Source organism: Citrus clementina, unplaced genomic scaffold, assembly GCF_000493195.1.
Source record: "Citrus clementina cultivar Clemenules unplaced genomic scaffold, Citrus_clementina_v1.0 scaffold_3, whole genome shotgun sequence".
Lineage (NCBI taxonomy): Eukaryota > Viridiplantae > Streptophyta > Magnoliopsida > Sapindales > Rutaceae > Citrus > Citrus x clementina.
In genome coordinates this window covers 49,410,397-49,434,645 of record NW_006262339.1, presented here as the reverse complement: position 1 = coordinate 49,434,645, position 24,249 = coordinate 49,410,397, and the positions used below count along the sequence as shown (strand labels likewise).

General features: G+C 34.7%; 4 protein-coding genes across 12 annotated transcripts; 1 reads left to right on the top strand and 3 right to left on the bottom strand.

The window, feature by feature from the left end:
• Positions 1 to 3,069: 3,069 nt before the first annotated feature.
• Positions 3,070 to 3,447, bottom strand: LOC18049971. The gene has a single exon (XM_006445121.2). It carries the CDS (start codon positions 3,445 to 3,447, stop codon positions 3,070 to 3,072), a length of 378 nt encoding a protein of 125 aa, XP_006445184.1.
• Positions 3,448 to 4,131: 684 nt separating this feature from the next.
• LOC18046604 (SPX and EXS domain-containing protein 1) lies at positions 4,132 to 8,356 on the bottom strand. Of its 3 annotated transcripts, XM_006445120.2 has the most exons (13): positions 8,216 to 8,356; positions 7,845 to 7,958; positions 7,578 to 7,616; positions 7,387 to 7,479; positions 7,176 to 7,292; positions 6,702 to 6,797; positions 6,373 to 6,486; positions 6,136 to 6,189; positions 5,885 to 5,932; positions 5,496 to 5,646; positions 5,006 to 5,171; positions 4,607 to 4,676; positions 4,132 to 4,523 (listed from the first exon to the last, which is right to left on the bottom strand). In XM_006445120.2, the coding sequence occupies exons 2-13, from the start codon at positions 7,914 to 7,916 to the stop codon at positions 4,263 to 4,265; spliced, it is 1,281 nt and encodes a 426-aa protein (XP_006445183.1). In that variant the 5' UTR covers positions 7,917 to 7,958; positions 8,216 to 8,356; the 3' UTR covers positions 4,132 to 4,262. The 3 variants fall into 3 exon arrangements, with proteins under 3 accessions (XP_006445183.1, XP_024044957.1, XP_024044956.1); XM_024189189.1 differs by lacking the exon at positions 6,702 to 6,797; XM_024189188.1 differs by lacking the exon at positions 8,216 to 8,356 and having other exon boundaries at positions 7,852 to 7,927.
• Positions 8,357 to 11,200: 2,844 nt separating this feature from the next.
• Positions 11,201 to 18,785, top strand: LOC18046603 (protein-lysine N-methyltransferase EFM1). 5 transcript variants are annotated; one of them, XM_006445115.2, is made up of 16 exons: positions 11,203 to 11,344; positions 11,501 to 11,591; positions 11,719 to 11,871; positions 12,035 to 12,090; positions 12,609 to 12,691; positions 13,587 to 13,613; positions 13,736 to 13,905; positions 14,048 to 14,167; positions 14,775 to 14,855; positions 14,948 to 15,012; positions 15,496 to 15,552; positions 15,654 to 15,725; positions 15,865 to 16,116; positions 16,541 to 16,656; positions 17,452 to 17,565; positions 17,764 to 18,784. In XM_006445115.2, the coding sequence occupies exons 1-16, from the start codon at positions 11,294 to 11,296 to the stop codon at positions 17,909 to 17,911; spliced, it is 1,656 nt and encodes a 551-aa protein (XP_006445178.1). In that variant the 5' UTR covers positions 11,203 to 11,293; the 3' UTR covers positions 17,912 to 18,784. The 5 variants fall into 5 exon arrangements, with proteins under 5 accessions (XP_024044042.1, XP_006445178.1, XP_006445179.1 ...); XM_006445116.2 differs by having other exon boundaries at positions 11,719 to 11,893; positions 11,985 to 12,090; XM_024188275.1 differs by having other exon boundaries at positions 11,298 to 11,344; positions 11,956 to 12,090; positions 17,764 to 18,785.
• A 1,185-nt stretch (positions 18,786 to 19,970) lies between these two features.
• LOC18046602 (UDP-galactose/UDP-glucose transporter 2) lies at positions 19,971 to 22,438 on the bottom strand. 3 transcript variants are annotated; one of them, XM_006445109.2, is made up of 7 exons: positions 21,963 to 22,435; positions 21,669 to 21,697; positions 21,339 to 21,540; positions 20,901 to 21,143; positions 20,684 to 20,785; positions 20,466 to 20,573; positions 19,971 to 20,307 (listed from the first exon to the last, which is right to left on the bottom strand). In XM_006445109.2, exons 1-7 carry the CDS (start codon positions 22,089 to 22,091, stop codon positions 20,068 to 20,070), a joined length of 1,053 nt encoding a protein of 350 aa, XP_006445172.1. In that variant the 5' UTR covers positions 22,092 to 22,435; the 3' UTR covers positions 19,971 to 20,067. The 3 variants fall into 3 exon arrangements, with proteins under 3 accessions (XP_006445172.1, XP_024045700.1, XP_024045701.1); XM_024189933.1 differs by having other exon boundaries at positions 20,156 to 20,307; positions 20,405 to 20,573; positions 21,963 to 22,438; XM_024189932.1 differs by lacking the exon at positions 20,466 to 20,573 and having other exon boundaries at positions 21,963 to 22,436.
• Positions 22,439 to 24,249: the final 1,811 nt, after the last annotated feature.

Genomic DNA, 24,249 nt, shown 5'->3' with positions numbered 1-24,249 from the left:
CGAGTTACTGTCGCCTTTTGATCAAAATCACCAGATCAGTACAATAGTTTAATAATATATCAGAGCTGGAATTGGTTTGGAAGTAAGTCAAGTAAATATAAATTATAAGCATGATTGATCGTATATTCCTCAGAATCAAAACAAAAAATAATGTTATGCATAGCTAGTTAAAAAGTGTTTGATCATATTTTAGTCTCGGCAGAAAGAAACTAGCTGGTTATTTAGGTAAATGGATATGCGGATGGATCCCACGTTCACGTGAGAAAGTAGAGTGTATATATATATAATACATAAAGAGAGTGACAATGCAGCTTCAATATTATTAATTTGTATGATTACTAAGAAACACACACATTATGCACTCATGCTATGCTTGTATTGTCACGATTACATGGGATTATTTGCATGTCGGATTTAGCAGAATCTGCTGTCTTTATTTACTAGAAACAGTGAAATTTAAATTTAATATCCGGCTTCATCATCATCTAAATTAATTACTATATATATACACACACATCATCCAAGTTTTTTTTTTAATATGTATAAGTTTATGAGTCCCGTTAAATTATATCAATTTTACGTACGATTATAAAAATAAATATTAAATTCACACTTGTTACTATAATATAATAGTTATCTTAGTGCTTCATTGTATAGCTGATTTAACTTGGCCATTTTTCTCAGCCACAGAGGCCAGAGCAATATAATCTTTGAAATATCAGCAGCAACAACAGCAGCGACACAGTTGGTGATTCTGCACAAATTAGGTCGCATGTGGATACGCATGATTATTCATTTGATGGGAGAAGCCAAAAAGTTTGTGGCCACAGTTCGAGAAACCCACCTTCTTTTTTTCATACAACGACAAATAACAATAATCACGTACTGTGGTTTAGTGCTGGAAATGAAAATCAACAACAACATCCTTTATACCTTCTTTTTAGCTATAGGGTAGGGCAAGAACACATGCTAATGCTACTTATGTTCATGATATGGGAGCCTCATTATTGTTTTCTAAAAAGATTATATAATAATAGAGAGTATATAGTATTATTTAACACAAGAAAAAGTATGCGTTTCATGAGTCGAGATTTCAGATCACGAAATCAACCACTGCAAGCATACGGGATATGCGACCAGATAACTTTTTTGTTCTCCTTGATAGAGCAATTAAACCTCTTTAATCTTTAATTAATTATGTTGGCAATCGAACAAATCTTAAATCACAGTAACGACCACAAAAAGGGTAGCATCTCAAATGATGAATGATGGGACTTTCACTTTAATTAGGATAAGTTTTGGTTTGTGCAGTCAACTTAATGAATAACAAAGACTGAGCAACTCTCCACTTAGTATTTCAATATTTTCAGTCCAAATGCGAAGAAAATGATCTTCATCATTTGGATATTAATAATTTCATAACTTATTAACTTAATGGTTTATTTTTCATGTAGTGAATGAGTACAATCTTACTTTAAATGAATAAATTCGAGATGTTTCAGGTCAAATATATGTCTTTTGAGGGATTATGACTTATGAATGAGGACACGTTTAAGTTAATTGATAAGCTGGCTAAGATAGCCAGACATGTAAAGTTATCCCATCATCTACGCAGTAAGCCTATCATATTCAAGTGAGTAATAAAAACTACCCACTGACGAACAAGTAGATATCCATTTTGAAACAAAATCCATATAGTTGAAGAGAGTTTGAGATTCTAAACACCATAACATGGACATATATAATTCATCGATGGGTCAGTGCACTCGCACAGTTACTTAATGATCACTCATGGGAAAGTTACCGAAAAAGCTGTGGGGAAAAGGGCAGGAAAATTGGATCTAGGGGACAAGAAGTTGAAGCCCTTCATTCCATCTGCTGAACATAATTTTCATGTGAATTATATGCACCACATCAAGCTCTTCTTATGCCGAGCTAGTCTGCAGAAGGGTGGCGTAGCAACTGTCTTAACCAACATGGGCTAACAATTTTCATAATGGGCTTTAAGTTTGATCTGACTTACCCATTTGGAAAACTTGTTTCTAGGCGGAAGCCCGTTGAAGAAAAACCCAATTTAGTGGCTACAAAGCCTGCGACTAATTTCATCTGGATATGTGAATGTGTGAGTTTGGGGGTTGAGACTGCGGCAACTAACTTCTTCCCCTACCTTGGATACAAATTTATTGGACGGGGGTTGTTGACTCTACTTATTGATTAAGCAAGCATCATAAGTAAAATTTTATATCTACTCTTAGAAATGAAGCTACCCCCACTCACTGTCGTCTGTCTATGTCATTTTCAGTTCAGATTCTAATCAAGTGGGAAATATGACTCAAAATCTCACATCCTCAAGCTCTTCAAGTTTCCATTATGTGATCTTATCTTGAATTATTTAAACACAATTCCAGGAAAGTATCTGGCTACACTCTCATATTCAATTGAGTTTACGTTGAAGATAGGAGGAAGAAGACACCTACCCGTATATGTATGTTATCTTAACTTACACAACACGTATTTTTCCTTCATGTTATTCTTTTAACTATCATTTCGATAATAACTAACATCATATCATTCTATTCACAAATGTAAAATATGTTCTTATTGTATTTTATCACAGACAACCGATTAAAACTGCAAAACCCAAAAAGATCGATGGTGCAAGTATTTGAAGATTCCATACAAATTATACCCACTTTAGGCATTATGGTTAACTTACCAATATTGCATTTCAAATTTTATTTTATAACCTTAGTCAGTACGTTCAAAATTGATGATTCAAGATTATTATTATGGTCCAACTAATTTTTAACAATGATTTGTTTATGCCTACACGTTAATTCAATTTTTCCTCCCTTTTTCAATTTCAGTTTGTCTACGAAGACTACTCAAAAAGTTTGATTCGACAAACAGAATTACAAATACATGAAAAGTATATTTTAATATTTTGCGACACTTCATCTGTGTATATGCATAGCCAGATGATAACAATTGCGAGTACATATACGCATAGAAACAATCTAGGAATTAGCTGTCGCTAGGAAACTAGCTTAACATTCAATAAAGTAGTGCTTAGAAAGGAGGAGCAGTAATCTTGATAACGAGCCCAGGAAAGAGATCATCAGGATCATGAATATGAGGATTGTGCTCAACAATAAAAGGGTCACCGCATTTATCGCTGATGGTGTGTAGGGTTTCTCCTTCACCAACTACATATATTTCATCACACGGTCGGCTGTACTCGTACTTGTTCAAAACCATCCGGCTGGTGCCTTCGATTGATACACTGGTATCTCTATCTTGATCTCTGCTGCTGGAGGAGCTGCAACTGCTTAGCAATAGAATACCCACTAAGACAAACGCACAGTAATACAACGAAGTTGCCGCGTCAGCTATGCCTATGCCTGTGCCTGTAGAGCTTGATCTTTGAGAGCACAGCTTGCAAGCCATATCTATTTATTTGAATGAATAATGATAATTTTCAGATAAAGGTGAATGTTTTCCCCGGGGGGGGATTTAAATAAATAAAAGAAAGAAAGAAAGGGAAGTTGAGAGCAGGAGAGGTGTGATCCAGGGGTCAGTTTTGGCGGTTTTAATGGTGGGAAGTTGAACTTGCAGTTTATGGGCACGAACGATGCTGTTGTTGCTTACCAAACTACCCTTCTTGCTTTTTGTACTTTATTGAAAGTTGAAGCCAATTATAACTACCCGACGAATAAAAAAACAAACACTTCTTTCTTTCTTTTGCATCATGATTCCTTTAATTTTGTATTAAAGCAAGGAAATTGCTTGGGTTCCTCCCGTCCCAAGCATTATTCTTCTGAAAAGTGCAACTAATACGCGCATATCAATAAGTTTAGGAATCCTGACATTTGATTTTTAATTTAGATCCCCACTACATTGTCATGCTTCACTAAATCTCAGAAGAAAAGTTTCAACAAACTTGTTTGTCATTTCATCCTATTGGAAGAAGAACCATTTTGATTGTATACGAGGAACTAAAACTATCGGCAGAGGTTTTTCATGGAACGGAATCGTTTTACATAATTTTTGAAAAAATTGGACCCCAGAATAGCTAGGGTCTATCCATCATCCTAGAATGCCGTGTGTTGAATTCTCTCTTGAGCAAAGATAAGCTTTTACAAGACAGCACTGAGACGCAGCAAAATGTTTCCGACTGAAATATTCATCAGTCCAAACAATGAATTTAATTTGATGCTATATTGTAAGGCAGGAGACGAGAACAGGTGGGATGTCTATGTACTCTATATGTCGTGATTAGTTGAGGCAAGTAATTTTAATTTCTCATCTTCCTTTAGCATTTCACTCGTTGGAAGCTGGAAGCTTGACTTAGTAATTTTATTCCACTCACTTTCTACTCGAAAGAATATCCATTGGAAGCGCCTCAGCATCTCAAGGACGGCGACTGCAAATACAGTCAGGTGGTTATGGCGCAAATGTGCCGAGAGTTTGTACGTCCATGTGCAACGCAGAATCAAGTTGCTTCCAATAACCCAAAAATAAATCTATCATTCACAAATAAAAATTGATTAGGCATTAATCTGCCTAGTGGCAGAGTATATACAATTAAGATGAGTACAAATCTTACCCATTGTCGTCCATATAACAGATTGGAAAAAAAACTTGGTTTGTTGAACTTGAAAATCCTAGAGAAGCCACTGAGAAACAAGGTAAACACGTGTTAATTATCATGAGAATATTGAAAACTCACAACTGGCGATGCTTGTCACTTACTCTTTCTCTTGGTATCTTAAGTAAGGAGGTAAAGAATTATAAGCTAATTCTCACATTATGCCTTTTTATGGTGAAACTGTAGGACTGTATATTTATAGAAATGTAAATTTTGTTGGTACCATAAAAAACAAAAATTGTAAGATTTATCTTTCTGCTTAGGGATCTCCTTCACATCCTTTTTCTTTTTCCCCTACCTGCCCAAGCATAAATGCTCTTGCAAAAGCTTTGTGGTAATACGAAAAATTTAGCATACCTCAGGTCCCAATCTCGAGTTACATCCCAGTAAAATGAATATAGTGAATTGATAACACTTGAGAGAAGCCAGAGTGGGCGATAAACGGATGACCACTTATGAGGGAAAACATGATATTTGAGGGCTGAAAGAAAAATCACTGGGACTGCCGTTGAATATTTTAAAGCTGAAAATCACAAGCCAAAAGAGTTAACGTATTATTATGGCCATGGAGAAAATATCAATACAAGTTGCAATCATGAATGAGCATATCCAGTTACCTTAGATACAAATATTTATAAGCTTAGATCCACAAAAGCTAACAAAATTAAAGTTATGTAATTATGTGGAGATTATTCCTCTAAATATTGATAAAAATGTAGCAAAAAAAGTTCCAACTGCATGGTTAACACGAACAAAAAATGTAGCATTTGCTATCCTAATTTTATTAAAATATAAATTAATTAATAGATAGTAGTTATAGGAAAAATAGGTCACTGAGAGTTAGTACCATTTAAAAGGGTTGTCTTTTCCTTTGTATCCTTGTACTGACGAAGACATTGCAATAAACGACAGAGATAAGGGAAAACAAGCACCAGTGGAATTGCTATTGAGTGACTACCACAAACTGAATCCGCCTCAAACCAGGCAATTGTGGCTACCTGCGTTGGAGGGAAAGATTATTTTCGGACCACGCACTCCAAAAAGTTATACTCTCTAGTCTCTCTGACTTGAATCCTACGAGTACTAAAATGTTGCGTTTACAAATTGCTAACTAGAGCTAATAAAGATAAAAATAGAAGCAGCAGCATGGTTCATATTAGTAGTATCAAAAGATACACAACAGATTTTTTATAAAATAATTTGCATAAAGTCTAACTCCAATATTAGAAAACTAACCTGTCGATGAACCATTCGACAGATTGAACGTTCCAGATCTGAAAACACCTGCACAACATTAAAAATTACAAGCAACAAGAAAGAATATATGTATCTTATGTTTATATCCAAATTTTCACAATAAAATAGCTATAGGTTAGGTTGAGAAAGCACATGAGAGCATGGCAGTTTGTATTTCCCATGTGACAATTGTTTGCACATAAATAGAAAGCATATAAGCATATTTGCTAAACAAGGCTATAGGCCCATACCTTTGCCATCGAGGTCAGAATATCAGCCAAGAAAAAGTCAGGAAATGTAATTGCCTGTTGAAAAGCGAAGATTCATCCTATTCAATGACTATGTTAAATGCGAAAGAACACTGAAGGTATGGTGTTTTTTAGTTGACCAGAGATGTTTTAAGTAAATTCTTTTATATTTGTCAGTCAAACGGAATTACAAAAAAAAAGAATAAAAGACACTAGATTGAAACTACATCATCAACTTGCCTGCAGAGGAAGAGCTATCCGCCATAGAGTCCTTAAAAAGAAGTAACGAGATGACAAGTAGAAGATATCAAAGGGGAAAATCAGAACTATAGCAATAGCAATATACAAGAGTACCTGCAATGTACACATAAAAGCTTAGCGCCACTAATTAGATGCACCATTTGACGAAGGCAAGATTAGGGCCATTCTTTTCAATGCAGAAAGCATTAGTATAGGAGAAGAAACCAAAAGCATACGAAATAGAAAGATTTAACTATTTCCTGAAAAAGGAAGAAATATTCAAGGATAGCGAAATAGCAGCAAAACAAGAAACAGGGCAGATATTACACAGGTTGTGACGCTGCCAATGATACTTCTCCATGAGAATACAGATAAAGGTATGCTGTCATGCTAGTTGGTACAATAATTGTCATCCAAATACTACACTGCACGTTAGAAATCAGAAACTGTTAATTGTAGGAGAAAGTCAGTCATGCCTGAACATGACATGCTATGGAAGAAAGAAAATAGATTACACTAGGTAATTTTATTTATTTAATTTTTTAAAAATTGTAATAATCTGAAAAGTAGCAGCAATATGCATCATTTACTCAATTTACATGTTCATTCATTGAGCAATAAAAAGTTTTTGCTTTTGAGTTTCACGTAAACTAAAGAGAGTCACTGAGGACACGTTGTTCTGCATAAAAAATTAAGGCTCAAGCAAGAGAATTCAAGAATTTCAGCACTAAATGAGGTTCTTTCCGCATTTGCTGTAAATGTAACCACCAGAGAAAAAGGTATCACCGGAAGAGCTTTAGTACCTTCCAAATTTCGTGGTGAGTGAGGTGGTTTTGATCGAGATCAAATATTTTCGCGTAATTAGCACTGCCCTGCGAGAAGACCCATAAGTTCACTCCCCAAAGCCAAACCATCATTGTCTGCAAGAAAAACCAAAAAGTCGAACACAAAAAGTTGTACGAAGATCTTAAATCTAGAAGGAACCTGTTCTTAAATAGATAAATGCCAACTCACCACCAAAAGGAGAGGGTTGTAATACAAGAATGCCTCATACAAGAACAAATCCCGCAAATCTACTCCCATTCTCAGAACAGATTCCCATCCAATCTGTCAAACCAAAACCAAATAATTCCACTATGAACTATGTGAGCACAGCCTCCTAAGCTGTGTAGTACAGAAGAATGAGATCAAGTAAGACCACTGACCTTGCAGCAACCAATGCCCCATATCAGAAACAACATCACCTGGAAAAACAGTCTACATTAGATATTGAACTCCGAAGTTCTGGTGTGAAAACAAATGCGAATTCCAGAAAAGTACAAGCTAAGCAATGCAGCCTTGGTGACTTTTCCTTTCTGGTGTATGTTAAATATTAGATGACTTGAAAATAATAAATGTGTTAAATCAAGCTTAGCAAGACTGGTGATTGGACAAAATAAATCAGTAATGGTAAGCGACAAAAAACAAAACACCTTGAACCTCCATAAAAAGATTGGAGACGGCAATATCGCAGCTCTGTGCACCGGCGAACTTGCACTCTTCATTTCAACTTATTAATTTTGCGAACACTCCACTAACTGCCTTAACTGTAAGCAACACAAGCAGAAAAATATTATATTATATATTATGTGTGTGAAACATGTAAATTCGAGATTTACAGAAAAATATTATATTATTTACTGTGCGTCTGAAAAATGTAAATTCGAGATTTACAATGTAACTAAAAAGGTAAGAACGAAATCAGTGGGGAAAAAAAGATTGATAGATCGGTAAATTTGGTTGATTAGATTGGGTAAGTTGAATTCATGGATTAAATTGAGAAGTTTTTGAAGTGTTTGATTACAGGAGATGAGGCAGCGGCGTCGTTCTGGCAGTTTCGATTTCTCGGCTTCGCCAGATCTGCTGAGAATTTGAGCGAAAAGAAACTTGCATATCACTTATGGCTCGTCAATGCCGATGATACATCGTCATTTTTTAAACGTTTTGGTTTGGTCTTGTTTAGAGCTTGTGTTAGCGCCGCTCTTTGTCATATTACAATGCTGTCTGTTGCGGACTCACACCGTGGCTTCATCTTGGTTTGCCACGTCATCGTTAACAGTGCCTGTCAATTAATTCTACTGTTTCTTTGTTGAATTATGATGAAATTAGTACAATACCTAGTACAAAATTTATTATGGACAAAAACGAAATTTGTTTGAGAACAACGATAGGTATTTTAAATTTTTCACCGTAAATTTTATTTTAAATGAATTAATTGAGTAGTTGATATTTTTTATAAAATTTAAGTGAATTAATTATATTATTTTATCAATTAATTGATAAATACTATCAAATAATATAGATTTTTCATATAAAAATTTAAAATGTATAACACTATTTTTTATTTTATAGTAAAATCTTTTATCATCAAATAATAGTGTACCAAGTGCTAATTGTAATAAGTATATTATTACTATTTGTCACTTCTTTATTTGTTTTACTTGGTATAACTGAATAATCTCATAACATACATGACAAATTTTCTATTTATCTCATAATCTCATAACTCACCAATAGGAGGGAAATTAAAATCCTAATTATCTTCTATTTATAGGAGGGGAACTAAAGTCTTAATACCAATTTTTAATTAGTAGTACAACTTAAACTTGTTTCCCTCAACTTTCTGGACGGACGTGCTTTCATTAAGTTACAAAATCTAATAGTAAATAAAAAGATGTTTGAAATAGTTTAGATATTTCAAAAAAGAAAAAAAAAGTATATACTTGATTGTTGTAGATTTAAAAAACTATTCCAATGAACTATTTAATATTAATATAATTGTAGGTTTTATCAGTTTTAGTTGGGGTAGTTATTATTAGTACACATAATCCACATAAATAGTGGCTCGGTCAAGTCTATGGGGCATGCTTGTGAGTCAAGACTACAGGAAAAGTGGAGGAAAATTTTAAATCAAGTCGGGGTGATATGAAGTGTTAATATACATTAAAAATTCTTCGGCACTACATCGGACTAGCTTATGTGATCTTTTCATGCAAGGTAAATTCTCAAAGATTTGAAATTACACATTTTGAATTGGGATTTTCTTACTTGGTCTCCAATTGACCCTTTCACAACAGAATAAATTTAAGGATCCCCATATGTTATATTCATGTAACTTAGCATTAGCCTAAATTTAATAGTTCTATACCCCCACTCTCCCCCCTTCTAAATATATAATAGCTGAGTTCACGGTGAATTGAACATTTTCTTCAATTTATTTTATTATGTTTTCAAGACACGGCGGAAGAAATGCCATGCTTTCAAATATTGTACATTGCTAACCAACAAACACATAGATCAGTTGGTATAAAACTGTTCTAACTTAACTAAAATATTTGGTTTGAGATTCAAGAATACAGTTGTGCTAAATAATTATTGAGAGAACTTTGCCGCTCTAGTGGTCTTACCCAGTTTGGATTAGTCGGGGTCCAATCATGGGCGGACTCAATTAAGGCCCAGTAGGGGCTTCAGCCCCCCCGGACCATTAAGTTTTCTTTTAAATGTACCCTAAGCCCCTTCTGAAAAAGTTAAATAAAACAATTTGGACACATTTTTCATATATTAAAAGACTTGTGGTTTAATGGTAATAGTGTTATTTAATGATTTTAAAACCTTGATTCAAATCTCATTAGCCACATTATTTTATTTTTTAAAATATTTTGTGGAAACTACTTCGAAAAATAATATTTTAACGCATTTAAAATACTATTTCAAAAAATGATATTTTCACGCATTTAAAAATAATAATTTATTACTATTATTATTTAGAATTTAAAAAAAGTAATAAAATTTGAGTTTATAAGACTTAAAATATATTCGAGTGAACATTAAAAAATCAAAGTTAAATAAATTTTTTTGAACTAAGCCCCTCCTCATTTTAATTTATGGGTCTGCCACTGGGCCCAATACTTGTTGAGAGAGCTTTGCCGCTTGGTGGCCATATCCGGCTCGAATTTAGATTAGTTAAGACCCAATTTAATTTTCAGATACCAGATGATTTAATACACTTGAAAAAAATATATTAAACATTGCTTCTCCTCCCAATTCTAACTTTCAGATTCATGCACAGACCATGATTTGTTTGAAAATAATTATAACACAAATTTACTCTTTCTTTCGATATGGTTTCAATTTTTTTTTATGTGTATTAGTAATTGTTCTTCAGATTTCAAAATACCATATTTATTACGTAATTTTGATAATTATAATTCATAAATGTGAGAATTTTAAAAGAATATTCGTGGAAATGAAAATAATCAGCTAAAAAATTTGTGCGGGTCAATTGGTAGTCAAGGACGTAATTGTCTACTCTTATTTCAAGATATGTTTTTAGCTAGCACCTTAATTTATTTTAAAAAATATGTGAGTTCGATCATGTTAAAATCGCTCTAAGGTGAAGCACATTTTTATAACCACGTGATAAAATATATAATAATTTTTTTATTATTTATCACTTTACGTGTGTGAACGTAATTTGTGCTCTCGGCTCCAAAATAGTTATAACCATAACAAAAAAATAAATAAAAAAATAAAGGGTCGATAATAACTTTTTTTTTAATTCAAATTTAATACTCAAATCCTTGCCACGTCAAAACGAGAGCCACGTGACTCTTTGCTAATTTCCATTTTGCGAATGCATTGCGCTCTCTTGATGACGTGCGAACTAACTATTGGTTATATTTCGCATAATCATACGACGACGCAGCGTGTTCCCAATTTCTAACGGACAATGCTACCTTACAGGCACCCTCACAAAATTACTGTAGGCCCCCACTTGGGCCACTTTTTATTCTACTGTGCAGGAGTGGCTGTAAGGTACTAAGGTAGCACTTCCCCTAACTTAAAACCCTTCACCGCGGTCCGGGATCAGTTCGAATAAGCAATGGAAATTTCAACAGAAGCAAAACTTGAACCTTTCCTTCAATGGCTGCAGGTTAATTTAGTTAGTTATTTCCAATTTTTGTTTCGCTTCACAGAAATCTAAAAGTTAAAAAAAGAAGAAAACTGTTTTATCATTTCAAGTGTTAATCAGTGTTTGGAATTGCTAATTTAATTATTTTCCTTTCTTGCCGATGAATTTGAAATTCAGGTAAATAAAGTTGAATTACGTGGCTGCAAAATCAAGTACAGTGATGAAAGTAAAGGATTCGGTATCTTTTCATCGAATGAATTTTCTGACGGTAATTCTTTTATTACTTTTAATTAATTTGTGTTTAAATATAATTCAATTTTAAAGCAGTCTTTCATCTGAAAAATCGTTAGGGTTCATTTGATAAAAACTGAGCATAATATGCACACTTTTAACAGGGGTCCTACTAGTTGTTCCGTTAGATTTGGCTATAACACCAATGCGAGTATTGCAAGACCCTCTTATTGGCCCAGAATGTAGGGCAATGTTTGAAGACGGAGAAGTAGATGATAGGTTCTTGATGATTTTGTTCCTAACCGTGGAACGCCTCCGTAAGAACTCTTCATGGAAGCCGTATGTATAGTTTTACTTTGATGATTTCAGTTAATATATTTTAGTATTTTTCACTTGTCAAGATTCACTTGGGCTGAAAGGATTATACCAGGTATCTTGATATGCTTCCTACTACTTTTGGAAATCCACTATGGTTCACAGATGATGAGCTTTTGGAGCTTAAGGGGACAACATTGTATCGCGCAACTGAATTGCAGGTAAGAACTCCTAGAAATTGGATGGCTAAGATTCTTATGTGCAGCATTTAGCATTATGCCATCAGAGAAATGTGATTTTTTAAGAATTTGGGAACTTAATACTTGCAGAAAGAAACAATTTATATGGCCCCTATCAAGGCTACAGATTTAGCGAAAAAAAATGTTGCACAATCAGACTGGTGACATATTATTCCATGGCTTTTCCAAATACACATTTGTTTTTATGTTAATGCTTCTACCTAACTTTAGATGTTACCCCTAAATAGGTGATGATAATAGAATCGGCAATTATTGCAAACAATTTGCATGCCATTTGTTCTAGACTTAAATCATATAACTGATTTGAGTTTAGGATGGAGTTCAGATCTATGTTGTTTCTCTTTCAGTATATTTCCTTTCTACCATTAGCCAAACTATCATTTCTGCTCATTTGTAGTCTAGAATAGTAACAGTGTCAGCAATGAAGTGTATATTCTGTGTGGATTATATGGGTTCTTAAGAGCATGTTTATGTTACAGAAGCAAAATTTGTTAACTTTGTATGATGACAAAGTGAAGGACTTGGTGAAGAAACTTTTAGTTCTGGATGGGGATTCAGAAAGGTATTTGCAAAGTTGTTTTTTTTTTTCTATTGTTAAAAAGCAGGAACGTATTTATTTTTCCATCCAGTTCTTAATGCAGGCACATGCAAGTTATGTAATTCAAGTCCATTTGGGTTCAGTTTAATATTTTTCAACTCCATACCATTTTTAGATGAGGTTTAGTCAATTTATGTTAGTGACAGCCCAAGTAAATCCCCAGTTTATGGAAACTTGGTGTGAAACATAACTTCAGGGTATGATGTAAAGTTTGTGGTTGGTGGTTAGTTTGTTGATGTAAAATTCCAGTTGGGAATTTTCCCTTGCTTGCTTAAACTCAGGCTGTCATGACTTGCATATTTGAAGCCTTAATTTGTTCGGGTTTTGCGTAATGCTGTTCAGTCAAATTTCCAATGTCTCAGCTTTGATCTGGCAATATTAGTTGTTTCTAATTGTTCTGACTGAGAAGAAAGATGTTATTGAATTTTATTTGTGGTGGGAGGTTGTGGGTGGGATGATTGATTGATAGCTGGGTCGTAACTTAGGTGTGGTTCCCTCTAAAGTTCTACTCTTTCACTGTGATCGCTGATTTTAAGATCTACCATGTCTAATTATTAGTTTTATCCAAAGGTTCTCGAGTTAAACACTGCCTGGGTAGGCGGTCATGTATACCATAATTACTAGCAGGTATTGTCTCTGTTATCTGTAGAAGAGTTCATATTGTAGTCTTTGCAGCTGATGTCATGTCCACAAATTAGTGTAGTATAATACTTTTCATTGTTCCACATGATCCCTTGGACCTTTTTCAGTCCAGATGGTCTTTTTCAGATGTTCAGTGTTGAAGATTTATGTACAGATCCATTTATTCATCCTACTGCTTAGTACTAAATGAATGTAATTCTGTTGCTTCTTTTGCCAGTGAGGTCTCTTTTGAAGATTTCCTTTGGTACGCAAATTCTTAGCAAAGATTTCTTGTTATCATCCTATATGATGAATATCCTTGAGTTATGCCCATTCATAATGCTTCGATTTTCTGGTGGCTAATATTTGAGAATTGTCATCTAACAGGGCAAATTCTATATTTTGGACTCGTGCGCTGAATATTCCTCTTCCACATTCCTATGTTTTTCCACAAAATCAAGAAGATCTGAACAAGTATGACTCAATTAACAACAGTGCTGAGCTTTCCAATGATCATAATTCACGTGGAGAGTTGATTAATGGACTGAATGACATAAGTGAGTTGGATACTTTATAGTTCTCACTCTCTGTTTGTTTATGGCATAATTCCTTTATTCAGTATGACATTACGTTGGATTTTTTGGGAGTCATAATATCGCATCTTTCTTACTGAACTAAGATTATGTTTTCTTATATTAGAAAATGAAGCTCAAAGGGTTAATAGCCAAGTCAATGGAGCAACTTCCACCCTTACTTCAACACAAGGAGAGACTCTCTGGATAGAGGGTCTAGTCCCTGGCATTGACTTTTGTAACCATGGTATGGTGGAAAAGTTTGCCAATATTATTATTGAATGCCAATTCTTATATTTACTTTTAACTTCATACAAGTTTTCTGTATGTTATTTCAAAACTTTACCATAGTTGACATGGTTTACAATGTCCTCTGACATGCACCAGTAGCATGCAGCACATATATCAATCTCCCTGTCTTCTTACTACATATGACGGCCTTGCATCTTGTCCATGCATTCCTGACACCGAGTTAAAAGTTAAAAGGTTTTTACTTTATCAATTTGTTTCTGTTTGATCAATATCTTAAACAAATCTCACGAATCATGTTGAAGCATGGCAATTGCCTGATGTTAACTTTTTTGGGGATGTCTAAGAAAAAATTTCCTTATAATTATGTTCATGGACGTCGCTAACTTTTATAAAATTACTTGAGGTTCCTGAAATTATACATTTCTGGTGCAAGTTCAAAGAACTCATATAGAAAACTGTTTTGAGTTTCCAATTAAAATCAAATTGCTTCCTCTTTTTCTTTTCTTCTTCTTCTATACTCACATACCTGTGAAGTTATTTGTATTTAAGAAGAGAACTAGATTTAAAGCTCACACATTTTCACTGTTGGCATGGCTGTTTAGATTTGAAGGCAGCAGCAACATGGGAAGTTGATGGAACAGGATTAATCACTGGAGTTCCTTTCTCTATGTACCTTCTTTCTGGTTGTTACCCTTCCTGATCAAGTTGGTTTATACTTATATTGTGTTAAGTTCCGGTTCTGATGTCATAACACTTATTTTATCTAATTTGAAAGTTGAACGAAGTTCCTTTCACAGTGAGAAAGAGATTTCCATAAGTTATGGTAACAAAGGGAATGAGGTACTTTTCCTTGTCATTCAGAAGCTTTATTTCCTCCTTTCATGTTTGTGTTAACATATTGGCAACACCATTCTTTAACTGCCTCTTAGCACGTTGGTCACTTTTAGGTAGTTACCCCCCTTTTGTACTGTGTTCTTGATAAGCAAGCCAAGGGATCTACAATGTCAACTTCTCTTTGTAATCTGGAAACATCTGTATGATTTGCATTGATCACCTTGCCCATTGATATTTCTTTTGGTTAAATTTAAACTATAAATATAAGTTTTATATATATATATATATATATATATATATATATATATATATATATATATATATATATATATTTTTCAAGGTTTGATGTTGTCTTGGCTTGATTATTATAAGTTGTTTGAAGAAACCTTTTTTTGTGTTTCTATTGCACATTTCTCATATTGATGGATGTGCAACACCACCTTTACCCGGTATTCTCTAAAAGATTGCCATTGCCTTGTGTTGTTGCAGGAATTATTGTACCTTTATGGGTTTGTCATTGACAATAATCCAGATGACTATTTGATGGTATTTAAATTTACTAGGACAGATATTTAACATCTATTTGTATGATTTAATATGCTTGATAGCTTTTCAAAGGATCTGATACTTATTAGTGATCCATGCAGATCCATTATCCTGCGGAGGCAATTCATAGCATTCCGCTTTCTGACTCCAAGGCACTGCTTCTCGAAGAGCAGGTCAGTTGTTAATGAGCTATTTATTGTAAGACTCTTAATTTTAGATGCATTTAACAAATGTTTACACATCAATGGACATTCTTCGCCTTCAAGTTTTTCTCTTCAAACTTGCTTCAATGGTAATGATTTGAGTTTACAGAAGGCTCAATTGCGGTGTCTATTACCAAAATCGTTGCTGGAACATGGATTTTTTGCAGCTGGCCACCCAAAAGATGGAAACAATGATAACAAGTTGGAAGTTGATCGTATCTCCAGTTTCAGTTGGAGTGGTCAGCGGAGGATGCCCTCTTACTTAAATAAGCTGGTTTTTCCTGAGAATTTTTTAACTGCATTGAGGACCATTGCCATGCAGGAAGATGAGATTTCTAAAGTTTCTTCATTGCTAGAAGAGGTGCAGCTTCTTTCTTGCATTTTTCTTCCAAAATTGTTTTTGGTGTCTCTGTTATTTTTTCCATACTGAATGTGCAGGCCTTTTTAGTTTGTATCAGTTTGTTCTCGTGCTTACAAATAGTGTTCCCCAACAATGTCTCCATTCAAGTGGCTTCAATTGTATATTGGTTTGGTTTTTGTGTGAAAAGTGATTTTTAGTTTTCACTAGTGATTGCTTTTTTCTGAAAGTACATAATTTGGCAACAGTCTTATACATGCTAGGTTTCCTTTTTTTATTAGTGATTGGTTTAGTTGTAAAACAGTTGGTGAAATGCATTACTTCTATGGAAATTTTTAGTTGTACTAGAGTCACAAATGGGTGTATGTTTGAATCATTTATGTTTTGGTTCCTTCACCTGATTGGATCCATCATTGATTTTCAAAAGCTTGTTGGCTCTGGAGGGGAGAGGCAACCATCGGATGCGGAAGTTAGAGCAGCAGTATGGGAGACTTGTGGCGATTCTGGAGCTTTGCAGTTGCTTGTTGATCTTCTTCAAGCTAAGTAATCTCCAGAAACCTCAACTTACTAATGGTTACAATCTGGTAAATTAGAAATATACTAAATTAAGAAATGGGCTTGCCTTAGTGTTTTCGATTGATTCCATTTCTTGTGGTTCCTGCTGCCTTGCTGGCTATCTCAGGAGTATATCATGATGAGATGTACTGAGTGTGTGATACTGAAGTCAAGCCAAATTGAGAGGAAAAGAGAGAAAAAAAAAGGGTGAGGTGCACGCAGAGAGAGAAACACAGTTGGATCTTACGGAACCTTTAGGAAGTTTTGAAAATTACTGACATTGTCATATTTGGTTTAAGCACTTGGCAAAATGGTAAACTAGGTGGAAATAGGCAAACAATGCAAACTCATCTTTTTTGCCCTAGTGCACTTGGTAGTTCATTTGTCTTTTTCTCTATAGATTGTGTTTATTATTACTTCTGTTGTCAAAATCAAGATCAATAAGCCCATTGGAATAAACTGGATCAATCCTTTATGCTCCATTGGAATTAAATGGATCAATCCTTTATGCTCATTGGAATTAAATAGATCAATCTTTTGCGCATGAATATATTGAGTGAAAAGGGTGCATAGACTTCTTTTAATTTATTTGACCTTACCCGGCATTTTGGGTTCCTGTCCACCAACAAGCTCGATGTTGTTATTTTATCTTCTTTTAAATCAATTGTCGAAGTTAGTGGGTGGATTTACAAGTAATTCAGTGGCAGAGAAGCAAATAGTTTTTTTACCACTTATTAATCCAATTCCTTTAATACCTTTCTTATATTAAACTCTGAATGCAAGGTTGACGGAACTAGAAGAGAGTTCTGGTATGGAGGATTATGATTCTGAACTTCTATTGAAGTCCTGCATTACTGAAAGCCAGGGACAGCATGCAAGTTGTGAGAATAATTCAAGGTAACAAAGTTTACCATGATGATTCTGTTGTTATTTTGAACTTCTATTAATAGATTTATTTGAACGTTTTATAATTGTTAACGTGTGAAGCATTGCTGACTGAATAACAAAATGCCATTTATTTTCAATGACAAAATCGAACATCAGAATTAGTTTCTTTTTAAAGTGTTGGCCAACTAATCTTTGCCATTGCTGCAGCGAAGAGACAAATGGCTGGACCCAGCACAAGATGAGTAGAAAGACGTGGTCAAGTATAGTATATAGACGAGGGCAAAAGGAACTTGCACTTTTGTTCTTGAAGGAAGCAGAGCACGCCTTGCAGTTAGCTCTAACTGAAGGAAACTGACTTCTGGTTGATTCTCCTAAAATGCTATTCTTGAGTTTTTATGTCCAATGATGCAATGATCCATGTAATTATGTTTCCAGTCACCTCCCTTTTCTTTAATTTGTAGTTCTTTCAATTAGACGTTTGCAGCTTTGATGAATTAATCTTGGGACTTGCAGTTTTCATAATCCAATAAACGGCTGGACCCTGAGTAGTCTCCTTTGCTTTTCATCTCTAATTCTCCATCTCACACGTGAGTGAGTTTCGATATCTAAGTTAACATACATTCAGTGTTTGAGAAACAAGAGGATTAAAAATTGATAGTTGAATTAGAAGCAACTTCATATATCAACTACATTTAGAAGCACAGTCGACGCTGTAAAATGAAAGCTCTTATTAATGCGACCCTATCATGCACTAAGCCTTCCCAAAAGCGAACCTGTTTACGTATGACAGGAATACGGTATTGAAGAAGTCATCTAAAGTGCCACATTTCTTGAAGAACTTGTGCTTCAGCAGCTGGTCTCTTTGCTGGATCTGGAGCTAAACATATTTTGACCATATTCCAGAAGTTTTTTGAGAGCGTACGAGTCCCGTGGGTGGTGTCCTCATTGGGAGCAACTTGCAATGAGGTTGATTTAGGCTGTTTCATCAGCATTTTTGTCATGATATCCAAATCTTGCCTACGAGAGACTGGAAGTCCACCGCAAGGGAATTGAAGTGCAGTGATCCCAATCAGCCATATGTCAGACTTACAGGAATAGTAATCGTCACCGAAATTCACCACTTCTGGAGCAGCAGCCCAAGTAGTGATAGACGATGACGAAGAAATCCAATTTCGAGTGTCGTCGTTAAAAATGTTGTGCTGGTGCATGGTTCCTGCAAAGGCAAGTAAGATTTAAGGATGTGAATGCTTCACGAGGATGTGTCCGGCAGAGATATTTTTATGAAACAAGCCCTCCCCCTGGAGGTAGGAAAGACCCTTGAGTGTTTCTTTGTGTGCAATTGCAAGGCAATCTACAGTGATACCGTATCTGTGCCGATTTGACATGATTAGTTGAGTAGCTGCTGGGCTGTTAAGGGGCCGATACGTCATTATTGAATCGAGTGAACCAATCATGCATGCAATTTCAGCATAAAAAAGTTGTCTTTGACTGATCATTGTTTTATAGATTGGAATTATATTGGGATGGCTTAAATGTTTGTACCTATAAATTTCACGTGCCAGTTTTGCATATTCTTCAGCTTGATGATTTATATCAATCACCTTCAAAGACACGAAAACGGGAGCCCATAAGTCTTTGGTGAATTTTAGGATAACTTGCCAACCCTACCTGCAATGATTTAATTAAGTAAATTCAAGTATGATGAACACGAAAACAATACCATCAAACCTGCAATTACTATCATTAAATATAAAACTAATTTTTTATTATTATATTCTTTCTATTTGAATAAACTTAATTATTTATTATTGTTGTTATTGTTATAATAATAATAATAATAATAATAATAATAATAATAATAATAATAATAGTATCATTATGTAAGGGACAACCGGCTGCTCCCATTTGCTTCTTTGTTTCATAATGTTTGGCTGCCACTCGACAGCCAAACAATTAAAGTGTTTTTTAATATCTTATTACTTTTCATGTATCACACATGCGCATATAATAGCCAAGGCCTACTTTTCATATTTATAACTCTTTCTTTGATGAAAAATATAAAAATGGACAAAATTACAATAAAGTTTTGAATATTTTTCTGTCATCTAAAATAAATTATTTAATTTATGAACATATCTTTTCGTAATAAAATTTTTATTACGAGATAATTTATTTCTTCAGTGTCCGATGTTATTGTTAACTATATCATATATTAGAATTTAAATGTGGTGTTATATAGATATTAAAGGGCTGTGAACAAAACGATGCCTTTCAAAAAAAAAAAAAAAAAAAAAAAAAAAAGGGTTGTGAATAGCATTACTCTTGGACCAAACGAAACGATGCCTATCAAACTTTTAATGGTCCACCGCCTGTAAAATTAAAAGCATAAAACAGTGCGTCCTGGGCCATCAGTGTTGTTAGGAACACAAGTTACTAGTAATTATTTCTTCTGTTTGCTGGTGAAACAAGAAACAAAGAAATACATTGTTCATTAGAAAAATTTCTTAAAATTTAGACCGGTGCTCTTTTTTCTTCATCTGCTTCTTCACGTTCACTAAAAGATAGTTTCCGAATGTTGACTTTGAAAGATGATGTTGCAGTTCTCTTGATGGGTTTGTCATCTGCAGGCAAGAGTTTCAATGTGATGCCCATTGCTATTAGCAGAAGTCCAGTCCCATGCTGTTCAGTTAATGGCTTTGTGAATATCAAGTATGACAATAGTAATGTTACTGCCTTTCTTGCCGTTGTCACCTGTGATCAGATTCATTGCAAAGATAGGATCAAATGAAAATTCAAAATGTGCTGTAGTATATTCATTAATGAGTATTCACTAGACAAGCATATTCACATGTTAGTATATTAACGTTATGGAACTGGGGAAAAGCTTCAAGCTTGTGTGAGGGATTCACCATAGCTGTTGTAGCAGCACCAAACAGGGCAATGAGGGAAAGGACTGAAACTTGGCCGATAAAGGTGGCCATGGCTTCAAAGACCAGCACACCGTAAACGTATAGATGCTGGATTAACAACAGAACAAGATTTTTTTTTTTATTATTATTCTTTTTTAAACAAAAATGGATGGATCATGTGAACAGGAAATATAATGAATTTATTTCAAAAATGCTACCTGAGAGCAAGAATTCCATGCTTTAAATAACTCCCCTGTCAAAAGCATTGGAGGAATCAACATTGGCAAACCGACCACGGTCGAGCAAAACAGCATCTCCATCTGCATATAGAGACAACATTAAATATTAAATTAAACGAGGAGTCACAATTTTGCCATGAACACCTTTACTTCACAATTAAGCACCAAGACAAAAGAATAGCACATGCTAAGTCACCTGGGTGGTTTCAGGGTTCATGGTAAAGATGGCTTCTTGCAAATTTCCAAGAAAAGAATCCATTATTAGAGCACCAGAAATCATGATAACGCCAATCATGCTGAAATTTGGGGAAGTTTGTGCATCGGCTAAGGTAAAAAGGATCAATCCCACAACTAAAAGTAATGCAGATACATATTCGTGAGCTGGGTATTTTCGCCTGAGGCCTGGTATGAAGGCTCCCATGACCATCACAGGCAAAACCTGAAATGCCAGAATCATTAAAACAAAAAGAATCATCAAAGATTGCCTAAAAGTTGATTCATATTATGGATGTAAGCAATTGATTATTGAGTAATGAAGTTTTTTTTTTTCTTGAAAAAAAAACATATCTCATTTACTAGAAAAGAGTAGGAAACTCGTTGTGACCTGCTTTAGAGAATGGAATTTGGTATGTACCTTGGTGGATTTGAACATAAGCTGTGCAGGATAGTTAAGAAAAGCCAAAGAGCCTTTTGTGAGTCCATGAGAACCCATTAGAACTGCAGAGAGCTTCACATAAGTCTTCCATGGATTCATCATTTGCTTAGTGGTGAAGCCTTGAAGATAAATGAGGACAAGATACACAAATCCTTGAATAAATGTGAAATACCAACCATAGCTGGGAAAAAAATTTCAAAAAAAAAATCCAAAGCCATGAGACAATCATCATCATTGGAAAAAATTCAAAAGAAATTCACTGAATTTTTTTCCAAAATAGAGAAGTACCAAACTAGAATTTATTTATACCTGAATTGCAGCCTATTGTATACATATTCCTGCAGATTGAGTAATAGTTAATTTACAAAGCTAATGAATTGAATAAAAGTAGAAAATATCTCAGAAGAAAATGAAACTAGAACAACTAAAATATAATGCCACAAATGCAAAATACGAAGTTACCATTTCACGGAGATGCAAAAAATTGAAACTTTATAGTTGAAAATAATTTTTTTCGCAGCCGAACAAGGTTTCCAGTTGAAAATAAATTTTTGGCAACGGAACAAACTTTCTTGGGAACCAAACAGAGTCTATAGTCTATACCTCGCAGACGCCATTGACGAGATAACCAAAGAAGAACCCAGAAGAGCAAATGAGAAATTGTTGCCATTTGGGTCTATCTGTGAGAGAAATCCCAAACAGAGACCGAGTTTGCTCTTCATTCTTGTTCATTTTCACCTTTCTTGTTTATTCTGACCACTCACTCTTCCGAACATGAGCTTTAAAAAATGAAACTTTGAGCTTGATCAACACTGCTATTATATGCAACTTAGATTATCGGTTTGGTCACGTTAACAACTCCTTTAAAAAAAAAAAAAAAACTAAAAGCTTGTGCATGGCAAATTTACAGGGACAATGAGAAAATATAATTAAGAGGAGGTGATTTTCTATGCGAATGCAAATATTCTCGGAATTTTCATTTTCGGGAAAATGAGAATTGAGAGAGAGAGAGAGAGAGAGAGAGAGAGTATTTTTATTTTATGGGTGGGTTGTTTTTACGAGAAGGTCGAGTGCATGGTTCTTTTTGTGTACTTGTATCAAAATCAAATCAAAGAATTTAGTGGCTGTGTGGTTACTGGTTAGTGAAGTTGATGACAATTCTCTAAGGTTGATTTAGTTTCATGCGTAGTGCTGTCCGCAGCTGATCTGGACTTTAGTGGTCGAGATATATATATATATATTTATTTATTTATTATGTTTTGATAAATGCGTTTTTTTGTTTTTGTTTTTGAAAGCTATTGGCAATATTATAAAATATCTTCATTTATGCATATGACAACAAATCATTTGGAATAATTTTTTAGAATAAAAAATTTAAAATGTGTAGTATTATTGTTTCTCAAATCTCAGTCTCTCCGGTCAAATTTGAATATCTTTACAAAATTCTCAAAAGAAATAAAAAAAAAATGGCACATCGAATTTAATTAACTTCAGAAATTAAGACGTGAATTATTAACAGAGATGAAAGGGGCCGCGCCAAAATTACCTCAATTGCCCGAGCAGCACACCGAAGCGTTCATAAAGTTCACCGATGAATAAGTTCGTTCATTTAATGGCAGCAATTCAAAACTCTCGCCTCTTTGCCATGTGCGCGGCAGCAAGGCATTGGATCAGCCTGGTAGCCGTCCCGGCCGGTCCCATTGAAAGTCAGTAGTTACTGAAAAATGAACATTGAGGTAGGAAGGGAAACTTGGTGGTGTTGTAGATATCGAAATATTCTAATGAAGGAAAGGAAAATATCACGTCATTCAAAAAGCCTGTTTAAAATTCAGATTGGAGGGCCCATCGAGCCCTAAACATTTCGAATACTATATGCCATCTTTTTTTTAAAAAAAAAAAAAAAATTGCAATCATGCCACATGGAAAAGAAGACTACTTAGTTGTTTCTTAAAGCATTTCATATGTTAATTGGTCATGCAGATGCTTTTAATGATAATTTGAGACTGCCGCGGTGGGGCATGAGACGTTGGTGAAATATTGTTGTTGGCATCCGAACACTCTTTGTGTTATTTGCGCACGTTAAATCTCAAAATTTGACTTCACTTATTTATTCAATTTGCTATTTAAAGACGTGCATGCCAGCCAGCATGTGTCCAATTCCAACAAAAAGATTAATTAATTAATTTTTTTTTTTTTTAAAAAAAAGGGTCTAATATGGTGGTGACCATCTTGAATGCTTTAGTACCATAATTGTTTGTATAACTTGCCTCCAAAAGAGGGTCTCATGTCAAGTGTATCCGTTCTCGGCTCTTGTTTTAAGGCAGGACAAAATTGAAGATTAAAATGAAGCTTGTACTAAGCGGGAACTATGGACCGGATATTTCTTTACTTACATTGGGTTGGGGCACGAGAATAAAAGAGGCAGGCCCAAATATTATTTTATTATTTTTGGAGATGTGTGGAAATCCATTCGGTTTGAAGATGAAAGGCCTTCGGGCTTCGGTTGCTAAAATCCAGGTTGATTGTTGCTTTCATTTGAGCGCCACTTTGCTTCTAAGAGAGTTTGGGTTTTGTTGCTTATGGCTTCCGCAGAGACATATGATAAAGCTGGGGCATTCTTTTCGATCTTGGCAAATTCCCCAAGAGCTTGATTCTATTCTGGCGTTGAAAGTTGGATCAAAGCTTAATCCAGATGGCCTTTCTAAAGGTAACTCATAGTCGTGCTAGAGTTTGGGGGAGTTTTGGCGTGGCTTTGGGTCATGATTGGGCTTATTATACAGAGTTAATGACAGCCTTTTTGGGTATTGATTTTGGTTATGCTCAAGGTTGGCACAAACTTTGATCAGAATGTGGTGCATTACTTATTGTAAAATTCTTTCTTTCTAAAAGG